We start from the raw sequence: 12,698 nt of genomic DNA on the forward strand, positions 1-12,698 counted from the left end.
TACATGCCCTGCTGCTTGGTAGCAATGAACCGAACAGAAGTGGACAGCATTGCCTATTTCCCCAGTCCCTGAAGATCTTATCACAGGACAAATAAACATGGGAGTGAGGTTGGTTCCTGCGGCACTAACACATCTGCTAAACGAAGCTGTGGAACAAGGATCCCTTTAAGAGGTGACAATGCCTGAACATTACCAGAAACCCACTGGAAAGAGTTCAGGTTTGCAGAGACCCACAAAATACCAACACAGGAAGGGCTCCAACTCTTTCATCCCTGGTTTTTATGAGGGTGTTAACGGGAGAAAAGGACTCTTAGGGCATGACAAAAATAAGAGTTTTCTTGCAAGCAGGTTGTGCATCCAGAGTCTCAAACCGCTGCATTCAAAACAGCTTTTCTTTAAGGAAAGGGGACGATCACTAACCCTCTCTGAGGCTGGAGACCTCCAAGCCAAAGCTAGCCAGCAGGCAGAGATGATCAGATGAACAAAAAGGATTTGGTAAGCCATTTGCCATCAACAAGACATCTTCAGAGAGAAGGGAAAGGCGGCCAAGTAGCTTCAGGACTCCATCCCGGTACAGCCTGCGACCTGACAAAGTGGAAAGAAACATCAGCTGAAGGCTGGTGCTGTATGTTAACTCTACAGACTTTCAGAGGGATGCTTGTCAATGGTTTCTGATCCTTTTCCCAATGAAGGAAGACATCCTGCACAAACTTTGCATGCACCTTTGGGTCTAGATGTGAAAGCAGTGAGCATCCTGTAATACTGCAATTCAATGGTTTCATATGCTTGCAGGTGCAGGAATCAAGAATATGTTAAATTCACCAGGCAGCTGCTTACAGTGGAATGAAAGGAGCTTCCTATAAATCCTAGAAATAGCTTCAGATTTTCCCCCGAGGAGGAATTCATCCCTTCACTCCACCTCCTTCTCAAAGTTGACTAACATAATGCAAACCATGTCAGAGGCAGTTCCTGGATGCACTTACATGTAGTCTTTCATCAGCTTAACTGCTGTGTCAGGAAGTAGACAGGTACTATCGTTGTAACAAGAGTCACCTCCTTCTAAGGACAGTGTGCGGTCTCAGTCAGACTGGGAGTCCAAGCCTTGAACTTAGGACTCAGCACTGTTTGTTACCAGGAGCACAAGTAGACAGATAGACAAAGGAAGCAGAATGCGTTCTCTTCTGGCTTCCTTAGAAGTCTACATGAACCTCATCTGAGCAGCCTCAGTTTTTCCACACCAAAGACAAATACTGTCTTCTTGTGATACCTGAACAAATGTTGCTTCCCCTTTGTGCATCACTTCCAAGTCACACCTTGTAGACCTACCCCAGACCAATGAAATGCTCTGTCCAGCACAGAGCTGCATTGTTATACCTCACAGCCCTCTCCCAGCACCACAGGGATAATCCCTGTATTGCCACACTCACCCCCTCTGCTCCCATTTTCCACAGGCTCTGCTGAGTAGAAGATATAATCAACGGTAGCACCAAGTCCCATGGGCATGGTTGTGACCTCTGGGCGTCCCCTCTGTGGCAGGAAGTGGCTGTAGACAGAGGTCAGGTTGAGGCCATGCTGGATAACACCTGAAGACCTGCACATGAACAGCCAGAATTTACCAAGAAAGGAAAGAGGACGATGCAGTGTTCAGTGTTGCAGTCACAGCTGAAGTTGGATGTTCCTTTGCTGTTGGAACTCTCCAAACTATTTGTGTGTTTGAGAACACATACAGAAAGACAACCTTTCTGAATTATTCATTCCCCTTGCACTGAAGACAAAGCAGACTACAAACTTACCTTGTCTCCAATACCCTGTCCTGTCTATGCCCTTCATTCTTGGCCTCACCAACCCGATGCTGACAGCACAGTGCCCAGAAGCTGGGAAAACCCTGGGTGGAGGTGGATCTGGCTGTTCCAGACAGCCCTCCTTATTCTCTTCCACCCTTACGTTTATTTCTGTCTTTACTTTAGTCAGATTTTCAGCACTGAGGAAAACGAGACAGGGTTTGAAGAGCAGGACCACTGAAGGTGCATTCAGTTACCTTGGGATGAGTGGCTGGAGATCTGGGTCATTCACTACGGCAGCGTGCTTGGGCCAGTATGCAGGGCGGTCTGCAAGAGAGCAGAGATTCCAGACAAACCTACGTAAATACTGGAAAAGGCTGCTCATCCCAAGTCTGAGAAGCTTCTTCTGAGACCAAACAAATTCTTTTGCCCAAGAAGAGCAATAGCTTGTAGTCAAAGGCACCTTAAAGAAAATTATTCAAAGGAAAGCCCAGCTCTAAGACTAACAGGAACATCCTGATAGCAGATCACTGCAAACAACTGAGAAGTCATATTCTGTCCTATTAAGGACATGTCCCTAAAGCATTTAATACTTTCAAAGCCCAGAGTAGTTTAACCTTTAATCTCAAGGTCATTTGCCTTAGCCTACAGCTTACACAAAGGACAACTAAGAAAGGCTGAACAGAAATGGAGAGCAGAAACAGCCATGCTGCAAAGCCCAGGGATGAGGCAGTGCCTACTGGGTACCAGCATCCAGAGACATCCATGTTGCAGCCATTGCGACATGATGGTCTTTTCTACTGCAACAAAAACCTTGAGGTGGTGAAAAAAATGCCTTTGTCAGCAACAGCATCCAAAAGAGCCTGAATCTCCATGCATCTCAAGGAACACTGTCAATACTGCAAGACTCACTACTATGCAAGGACAGTAAGACTGTCCTCTGAGTTCTTGTGGAATCCATTAGTAATCACACAGCCACAAAATGCTACCCTTCTATCTTGACCTTTTCTCACCAGGCATCAGTTTTTCATCAAAATCCAGCTAGGAGAGTCATGAGCTGAAAAATAACCCATTAATACCTGGTTTAGCATCTGTCACACCTTCCAAGAGGACTAGTTGTGGTGGTCGTTCACAGGCAACATCGCAAAAATGGAACTGGAGCAGGAAGTCCCGGCTGTACTTACGTCTGCCTGCAAACAGAAACACAATTTAAGGGAATAAAATGTCTGCAGCAAAGTCACATCTACAGGGGACATCTACATACTATTTAGACCTCTTTAGCCTGAGAGAGATTTTCGAGCCCAAGCACCCTTATGCCACAAGAATAGGAAATAATCTAAGCACAGAACAGAGCAGATACATCAGTGTAGAAAAACAGAGCATTTGGCTAATACATCCATCACGGTCAGCGCCTTGATTAGACAAATTAAGAATGTCTTCTCTGAAACTCTACTAGTTCAAAGGACTTTTAGGCAGACTGGCTAGCTTGTAATTTGAGAAAACTCAAGTCTGATTAAAAAGAAAGAACAGTTCTGCAGATCAGGATGGATGCAAGTTTTACATTCAAGCTTCCAACAAAAGCTGTTTAGCATGGGCTCATTTTTTTGAATCCTCTCTAGAAATAGTCAAGGATACATTGTTTTAAACCGAGCTCTTGTTGATTACTTAATAACAGTATGCAAACACTGCCCAAAACTGCTCATACAAACACATGCAGCTAAAAGCTGTGGCTGCTGAAGATCATTCCCAAATGCAGAAAAGCTAAAATGTGGGAATATAAAAGAGGTACGGAGGGCTTTGGTTACTTGCAAGGGACCATTCAGCTGTTGACTAGAGAAAGATGCCAGAAATTGGGCTGCAGCGATAGACTCCAGAAAAATTAAATTTAATTCACATACCAAGAAAAAAGGATAGAAGAAGAGAATCGTTGCTGACTGCCTCATACAACACATGCCTCAGCTACTCAGAGAGTCAGCAAGGCCCATAGACTCCCCAGCCTTAGCAAACATGTTCCCAGTTCACACCGGAGCTCACCCAGTTTCTTTGGCTGGCACCGAGTAACATATTGGCAGTTGTCTGTTACACCCAGTGAACATGGCCACAGTGGGGCCACCAGTTTCCGTGAATGCAACTGCTGGGAAAAGTCTTCCTGACCGGACACCTGCAAGGAGGCAAGAAACAGGAGGAGAAATATCAGTAACACATAGCAGAACTTCTGCAAGTTGCAAGCTATAGATAATACATGTATACACACTCACCAAGAGCAAAACAGGAGAATGCCCTCATAGAAAGACATGAAATAAGCCATTTAGAAGGTAGTGCAGATATTATAAACCTTCAGCTCTGCAGGATGGATACAATTACCTAGAAGTCTCATGACCAAATATATTTGGCGGACATCCATTACTGAGCTGATGAGTTAGCTCGAAAGCCAGTAATGAATTTGAGCACGGATACACATTAACAAGTACCCACTGGAGGAGTCTAGCATAGGTGCCCATTTCACGAGCAAAACTGTTTTCACATCAAACATCTACACATAATTTCAGTGTGTCTTGGTGGAGTTGTACTCCCCTACACTTCTAGTCACCTGGGCACAAAAATCCCATAGCAAGGGAGAACCAGGACCTGAAATTAAGTGTCTGTTATCACTGGTTTGCCTCAAGAGAAACGACAAAAGGTGAGTTGGAAACAACATGCACACATCTGTCTGCTTCTTTCCTCAGCAGTGCTTGAGGCATTGAGGATGAGTCCTGAATAACTAAATTTAATATCGAGGCTATTTCCTCATGAGGGATAAAAATACAGCCATGCATTTCCCCAGCAGCATGCAGCAAAAAGCTATGCAATCCTAGCTCTGGCTGGCACCTACCTTCCAGGCTGGCATCCCGTGATAGGAAAGCTGACCATTCCGGATGAATTTGTAAAGTGGAGAATCAGGTACAGAGTTCAGGTCTCCACACAAGATGACAGGATAGTAGCTGCCTTCAGGAGTTTTTGCAATCTTGTCAATCTCTGCTAGGAGCAAGGCCATCTGGGCAAGTTTGATATCTCCCCGCCGGGGATTGAACAACACGTGAGTGTTGGCCACGCACAGAGGACTGACTGCCTTCAGATCGAGACCCTCTGGGAGCAGAGGCTGTAGCAGCAACACCAAGCCCACATTATCCCGATTGAGGACGTCCAGGCCAGGGCGGAAATACTCTATGGGGCTGACGATGATCAGCTGGAACCTGCTGTCCTTAAAGCACACTGCACAGCCGTCAGTCTTTCTCCCAGTCCTCCGTTTATAGAAGCATGCAAAGCCTGAAAAGAAACCATCATGCATTAAAAGCTGATCTGGCCACAACCTTAGGCTCTCCCTCCATCACTGGAGAGTTCAGTAAGTCTGTGCAGTCCAAGAGGCTCCCGCTACAATTTTGGGAGAATGCAATTCAATCTGGGAAACCTGTCCAGAAGGATGATTTCTCCAACCCCTATGCAATCCTATCTTGCTAATTTTCACACTGTTTTCTACAACAGAACTTGGCTGTAACTACAGAAATCATCCATCACTGGCCAACAAAGCAACCCTACTTGTGACTAACTGGTTGCTTAGTTACATAACATTTTACATTCCCTGTCAGCATTCCTTAAGGTGTCAGTTCCCACTAGCTATAAGCAATGTTGGGGCACATAACAGGATTCATTGCTTGGGAGGCATGGACTCCAACCTCTACTCCTTTGGGTACAACATTTTGTACAATACAATTGCTCCCTTCATGATGCCCTGGGTACAGCGTTATACCCAATTCTGTCCCAGTAATCACAGTTTATCATTCATAATCGTGAGTCTTTTCTCTCTCTTTGTCCTTCTAGGACTCACTCGATTTTGTTACTCTGATCTGTCAAATAGGAGAAAGATCAGTTAGAAAAGAAAGGGTGAAGCTCTAGGCAGACAGCTCAGAAGTAGGGCCAGAGAAGAAGGAAGAAGAGTTCTATGAAGACTGAGTGCTTTGAAGACATTAGGCAGGAAGAACTCCTTGGCCAGTCCCATGAGTCGGAGGCACAGACACACAAACACAGGACGTACCCATTTTCTTGAATGTTGGTTCCAGCTGCTCCCAGTAATGGTTCTCTTGCACCTCCTGGAGACACAGAACCTGGAAGGAAGGCAGAGACCTCACTCGCTCCACCAGTATTTGCCAGTTACCTTGTTTTGGGGAAGGAAGGAAGGAAGTGCAAAAGTGCACTCATACTAACCCTGCAAACAGAAAGGCCATCACTGCAACTCTGTCCTGTACTCCCCAGCTCGAGAATGACAACTTTCTGGGTGACATTAGCTTATCATTCAGTTATCCAGTGATGAGGTAAAAGATCCTTCATCACGCCAACAGAGAAAGTCACAAAGTCCTCTCCTATGCAGGCTTCACCTCCTGTGCTGTCCTGCAAGCCTGTCCCTTCCCTCCCAAAAATGCATTACCTCTTCTTCCACTTCTGCTGTTTACAAAGTTAACCCCTGCTATCAAAATATTACTAGTTGCTAGAGAAACACAGTCAAAACAAAACAGGCACCCAAAAAATATATACTCGAGGCCTCAATTAGTCTCAGAGGAATCAGCACTGAGTTATCAAGTAGCATCTTCCTAGGACTTCCCCCACCCCTATTAAACAAACAAACAAACATGCTGTTAGATCAAACAAGAAATTAAAATGCTGGTGATAGCGATGTGGAAGGGGCTCAGTCATACTCACATCAGGATCCCAGTGCTGGATCTCCTGTAAGAGGTTTGGAAGGCGGTAGTCCCAGTTCAGGATGTCTGGAGGACAGTGTAGGTAAAGATCATGGCCCTGTTCCACCAGGTCCTGGGCCAGGATGTTGTAAGACATGACTCGAAATTCAAAGAGAGGAGTATTTTTTGAAGCCTGCTCTAGCTCACAAGGCTGGACAGAAAGATCCTCCCAGTCTCTCCATAAAATTTCTACAGGCAAGAGACAAAAAAGCCAAATTACAGCCATGTTGGGTACCCTCCTGATACTTTTGTTTCCCTGAGACCCAGAATACAGCCAATCTCATTCTCTTGGCTTGAGCAAACCCTCACCCACTTCGGGTTTTGGATGCTTTCTTTGGATTCCTTTGGATACCTGTCAATGAGGATGGGTTAACAGAAGACCAGACTGAGCATACTGAAAAATTCAACCAACTTTTGGGTGCTTTCTGTATTTTTCAGGCACAGTTCCTGGGAAATTAACATATCAATATCCAGACACTCTAAAAGCAGAGATGACCAGCTGAAACCAGCCCTGCCTCAGCAAAAACTTACTTTGTAGCTTTCACTAGCCGATCTTGTCAATTCTATCCAAACTGATACAATCACTGTGTTACAGACAGGAAGCCCAGACCCATTCACCTTACCCAGACACAACAACCTAACCAGGTTCCCTACAAATACAAATTCCCAACTAAACATTAGATTCAGAGCTGTTGCCACTGACCGTGGTAGGGTACCTCCTCCAGGAGAGGACAAAATTGTACTGCATCCTGAAGGGGCCAGGCAGGGGGCTCCGTTGGCACCATCTCTGCACCACCTGCTAAGCTCCATGCCAGCACAGCTGGGTCTTCATGCTGTCCTCCTACACCGACAGGGGCACAGCCAGCTATCTGGTGATCCGTCTGTGGCACCACAGCTGCCCAAGGAGCGCTGCCTACTACAGCCACCGTCTCCTCCTCCGGTAATTTTTCCAGTTTAGTCACTGCGTGATCTTGTGGTTCTGAAGAAGCCAAGGCACATAGCTCCGTAAGCTGCTGACCGGCACACCACGTGACTTCTGGAGCCGAATTCAGGTCGCTGAGGCTACTCATCAATAGCTCTGAACCTTCTAACCAGTCACTAGTGAGTGTAGCTGATACTTTCCCCACTGCTGGAGGACTCTCACTGGCTGGCAGATTCCCTGCTCCTTCCTCCAGCCACTGCTGGAGTAGAGCTTCTTGCTCTTCCTGGACCGACTTTCCTCTGGTTGCAGCAAAGATGCCTTCTATCTGGGTGGACGTGCTCTTCGCCAGAAGCACATTCTTTCGACAGGTAAAGAAAGCATCTGCCATTAAAAAAAAATAAAATTAAATTAACATAATACAAATGAAAAGCCTTTTCCACTCACTTTTTTTCCCAACGCATTTGCATTGTAGCTCAGTGCAATCCAACCATTCAGCATGACAACCCAAACAAGTGACTCCCCTGAAGTAGTTACGGTCTAAATAACTTACCCTGCCTCTTAATGCTAGGCCACAGTCCAATTCTAGTTATATTAGTCAAAGTCACTGAAACTGTACAGCACAACAATGGCTTTACCAGCTCCACAGAATGCAGTTCTAACTTGTGCAGCACCACAGCCGAGTTAAAAGGTGCTGTGGAAATTGTACCTGCTGTCAACAACACGTGTGAAGGCACAGCCTGTACAAGTTAGCTGACGGGGTGCATGGGTTACGAAGCCAAGTGCTTGTAGATGACCACTTGGAGGAAGTTTCTTTCCAGGGATTCAGTAAAAATGGTAAGGTAAGAGGCCTTAAAGTAGTTACATAAAATAAGAACGTGCTACAAAAGAAAAACTGTTCTGTAATTAAGAGATGAAAAATAAAGTAGAGGGACAGACATCAACAATTAAAAACCTTACTAGAGAGAATATATGCACAGAAGGAGTCCTGGTAAGGATTTTGAAACACCTGATGATTGATATATGTGATTAAAAAAAAGATAATCTGCTGTTCACATAACACTCTTGGATGTATTAATATCAGTGGTGTACAACAGAAAAAGGCAGGGACTCTTTCCACCTGTACTGACATCGGAGATGACGCACTGACCCCTTGCTAGGAATTGCACACAAACACCGGTCCCTGCTGTTGACGAGCAATTCCCTTTGTCTACACATCGCTTTTTCTGCTGAGGTACCCCTGCAACAGCCGCCCCGCGCAGTAACGCACGGGGGTCAGCAACACCTCTGTGCTCTCACCGCCACCCCCTGCGAGGACAGGCCCAGCCGGGGGGCGGCTGCACGCCACCCAGGCAGCGGGGCCGGGAAGGCCCCCGAGGAGGCCGCCCGCAGCCCCCCGACACCCGCCCCGCGCCCCAGGGGAAGGCCCCGACCCCTCGGGGCGGCCGCAGGCCCCTCTGCCCCTCTCCCGCACCGGGAAGCGACCGCAGGGGGAGGCCGCCGGGGCCCCGCCGCCGCCCCCCGCAGCCCGGCGGCAGGGGAAGGGGCGGAGGGGGGAGCCGGGCCCCGCCGCTGCCGCCCGCCCGGGGCCGCGTTACCTCGCAGGGCCCGGAGGAGCCGCGCGGCCGGCAGCAGCACGTAGCACAGCACGGTGCCGATCATAGCGCCCGTGCGCGGCCCGGCCTCCTCCGCCGCCGGCCCGGCCCCAGCGAGGCGACGCCGCGGCACGGCCCCGCCTCAGCCCCGGCCTCGCGGCACGGCCCCGGCCCCGCGCCGGCACTCACCGTGCCCGGGCCGTCCCCTCGGCCCGCCGCACCGGGACGCGATGGGGCCTGTCCCGGGCCAGGGGTGGTGGCACCGGGGCCGGGTGACGGCGGCCGGCTGACCCCGCCGCCCCGGGGGCGTGTTCCCGAGCCAAAGGTTTCGCCCTCTGTTCCGCAGCAGCCCGGAAAGTCAGTAATAACCCCCCTGGGAGGCACCCAGTGAAGTCCCCTTTGCCCCTGCAGGGTTAGGTACTACGCTACCTTACAGGATTTGCAAACCTGTACTCGGGATAGTCGGGGTTTTGCAGAGGGCAGTGTCTGCGTGGACAAACCCCCCGGGAAGGGATTAAATCCACAGCGCAGGAGCGTGTTCTCCTGCAGCGTTTTGCTCACGGCTTATCACAGGTCTGCAAAACCACACGGCCTCGTCTGTGAGCAGACAGGGAGCACCTGCCAAAGCTGAGGCCTGCCACATGTTGAAACTGGGCAATTTCAGGTGAAAGGAGAAGTCCTACTTGAAGTCCACCTTTTTAATATTTTGCTTCGTTCCACATTTTAGTCCGCACAACATCCAAAGGCAATCAGATCAAACTGAGCACCATTTCAGCTCTTTACACCACACGCACATATTTAATGCATTATAGTAATATACAAAATTGTAAAAGCTAACTCAGCTAAACTGCAATAACCTTTAAAATCACACTTGTCATCTGCTAGGGAGCATTTCAATCTTATACCCATAATGCTTATACCTCTCACTTGTTAGAGGTTGATTTCTGCTTCAGGTTAATGCTTCTAAAATTTTCAGACAAAACCTTTGTGCCGCCTCTGGTGTTTCCCCTTCTGCTTGGGAAAGACACACACCACACCTCTGGAGGGTGATCTCACCAGAGATGATCTTCCAAACTCTCTTATCAATGGGCTTTTGCAATAAATTCAACAAGACTCACATCATCCCTGCCTGCTGTGCCGACCAGTGCTGCCAAACTGTGCCCTTGATGGTCACCTGCTGTTGTCTCTCCGGTTATCCTCAGACAAACCCTTTCTGAGGGGCGACCTGTCTCTTACACTATTTGTGTATTCTGATCAGTACAAAGGGCGTCCACAGCTAGGACCTGAGCTGATGTAACTAAGTACATAAATAATAATCCAGCCAATGTCATTCTAAAATCTGCAGTTATAAAACCCCACAGATCGTTATTAGCAAGAAGCACACCGACTACTGCAATGCAGTGCTCTGCTCTGTGGGGTATTTTCAAAGCAATAGGGCAATAAGGTCTTTTTCAAATTGGCAAAGCAATATTTCCAATACCTGCATCTAGAGTTTTACATGGATCACCGTGCAGCGGCATCAGAGCACTTTCTTATTTCTGCTTCGAGTTAGGACCGGATGTGTCATTGAGAGGGAAATTGAGGCACAGAAGCAGTGACCTGTCCCAAAACCCACAGATGTCTCTGGCAAAGCACAGCACTGGACTGCGGCCTCCCATATCCTGCTGTGGGAAGCAAACCTCTGGAAACAATCATTGGTGTCTGCCTAAAGCAGAGGATGTTCTCCAGAGGAAAGATATGCGGCAGCAAGGGCTAGTGACCAGAGAATTTAAACCAAGGCTGTTCTGTGAGAGGAAAGATCAAAGAAAGCATCTGAAGGCCCAGCCCAGCCCACATCAGCCTAATTGGACTGGAATGGGAGAAGAACACTGGCCAGAACCACAGACAAGCATCTCAACAGCCACTGTTGGTTGGCCTATGCTAGAGAAAAATATTTACAAACTTTGGCAATAAAATCAAAGCTGACAGCGGTTATCTGCTTTGGGGTCAAACCTTCCACTGGTTTATGCAGCATGTTTTGTTCTATATATAAAATAACCCTATCATAGCCTCTAATGAGTGGACTAGTTGGAAGGTTTATGTAGAACCTAGGGAAACAAAAACACTAAAAATAACCCATCCCTATGGAAATGGACTAAATGTATGTACCATGTGTGCTTAACCTTTATCAGAAAGCCTCTTGCATTACAATTTTGGTTCTAGCCAAAAAGGAAACATTACAGAGTCCTCAGTATAAGTAATACAAAATAGTAAGTGTTAAGCCAATTTTGGCACCAACATCAGCTGGTGGGATGAATGAATACTTGATTTGAGGCTCCCTTAAGTGCTGACATGTTTACTAGCCACACTGTTACAAATTATATAGGGAAATTGTCAGTAGAGAAGTCCGAATCCATTCAAGACAAAGAGGCTGATACACTCGTTTTGCCCTAAGCTCCTTTAAGACTGCATGTGCTCCGGTCTGACTTTCTCATGGGAAGCTGTACAAACCGCGGTGCTAACCCAGAAGGAGCGAGATCTCTCACCAGAAGCCTGGCACCACGCTCCGATATGCCTAGGGGTCTCACAGCCAAAACCTCATCTGCTCTCTTCTCCGTTACCGGGTGCTGATGCGATCCAAGCCCAAGCAGCGCTGGTTTCCCGGAACACCCAGAACCTGTGGTCAGGATGCGGATGTGAGGTCACAGAAGGGCCGAGGGCACCCAAGGGAGACGGGGTTCTCTTAACACCCAGCCAGCCCCTGCCAACACAAAACGTGCTCGTGAGCAGTATAAATCGAGAACGTCAACCTTACAACTAGCACCATTGCTCTTGGAGGCTTGTCAGTTGTAGCCGAGCAGCTGTGCTTCCTGTGCATACCTTAGAGGAAATGGCAGGGTCCTAGGAGGTGGCTGCAAACCCCTCACTGACAGAAGAGAGAAAGCAAATAAACCCTCAGCTCACTGCTGCTGGCAAGGAAACATACCCATGGAGAATGAGTCTGAGAAGGACACAGGTGTGGTGCTTACTTACCAGCTAAGTCATTTCAGAAATAGTCCAAAGTAGCCAAAGGCAGATCAGTAGGATCCGAGGGGGGAAAGGCAGCAGGAAAGCACCACTGCAGAGAAATGGGGTGAGCAGGGACCTAGAGTGCCGATGCCCAAAGTTGACGGCTGCCATCTGGGAGCAGGCTGGTAACAGCCAGTCTGGCACCTTGCTTGGAGAACAAAACGCACCCTAAGCGAGCTGGCCAGTACCAGCTTCCCAGCAATTATGCCCAGCTGCCCTTAATTTCCCTTAATTTCCACAGATGTCGGAGCTCAGCACCATGTGAGATGAGTTCCTATTTCAACCCTCCTTTGCCTAGAAGTATGGGCAAGTTTTGAAGGTAGCAAGATAATTCTGTGAATGTGCTAACTGGAGTTGGGGTCTAGGTTTGTAGCATTTTGGCCTGATTTTCTAGCTTAACTATTCCTATACTGCTCCCTCATGAAGTTTTATACTTGGCTGATTTAGTCACAGCGTGAGGGGAACTGGCTTTTTGCCCTGATAACTTTCAAGGTATAGTTAATTTATTGAAGTAAAGCAAAGAAATACTGAAAAGCAATTGAGATCTTCTTAATATGCACCAAGAGTTACTAATTATGTTAGT

At 47.7% G+C, this 12,698-nt stretch overlaps 1 protein-coding gene across 3 annotated transcripts; it reads right to left on the reverse strand.

Moving 5' to 3' along the window:
• Positions 1-261: 261 nt before the first annotated feature.
• Positions 262-12,253, reverse strand: ANGEL1 (angel homolog 1). 3 transcript variants are annotated; one of them, XM_083837410.1, is made up of 11 exons: positions 12,080-12,253; positions 11,593-11,807; positions 7,257-7,856; positions 6,516-6,742; positions 5,854-5,923; positions 4,654-5,087; positions 3,816-3,942; positions 2,861-2,971; positions 2,039-2,108; positions 1,428-1,591; positions 262-585 (listed from the first exon to the last, which is right to left on the reverse strand). In XM_083837410.1, the coding sequence occupies exons 3-11, from the start codon at positions 7,621-7,623 to the stop codon at positions 416-418; spliced, it is 1,740 nt and encodes a 579-aa protein (XP_083693536.1). In that variant the 5' UTR covers positions 7,624-7,856; positions 11,593-11,807; positions 12,080-12,253; the 3' UTR covers positions 262-415. The 3 variants fall into 3 exon arrangements, with proteins under 3 accessions (XP_083693536.1, XP_083693537.1, XP_083693535.1); XM_083837411.1 differs by lacking the exon at positions 11,593-11,807; XM_083837409.1 differs by lacking the exons at positions 11,593-11,807; positions 12,080-12,253 and adding an exon at positions 9,071-9,225.
• Positions 12,254-12,698: the final 445 nt, after the last annotated feature.

This window comes from Anser anser (genome assembly GCF_964211835.1).
Source record: "Anser anser genome assembly, chromosome: 5".
Classification (NCBI taxonomy): domain Eukaryota; kingdom Metazoa; phylum Chordata; class Aves; order Anseriformes; family Anatidae; genus Anser; species Anser anser.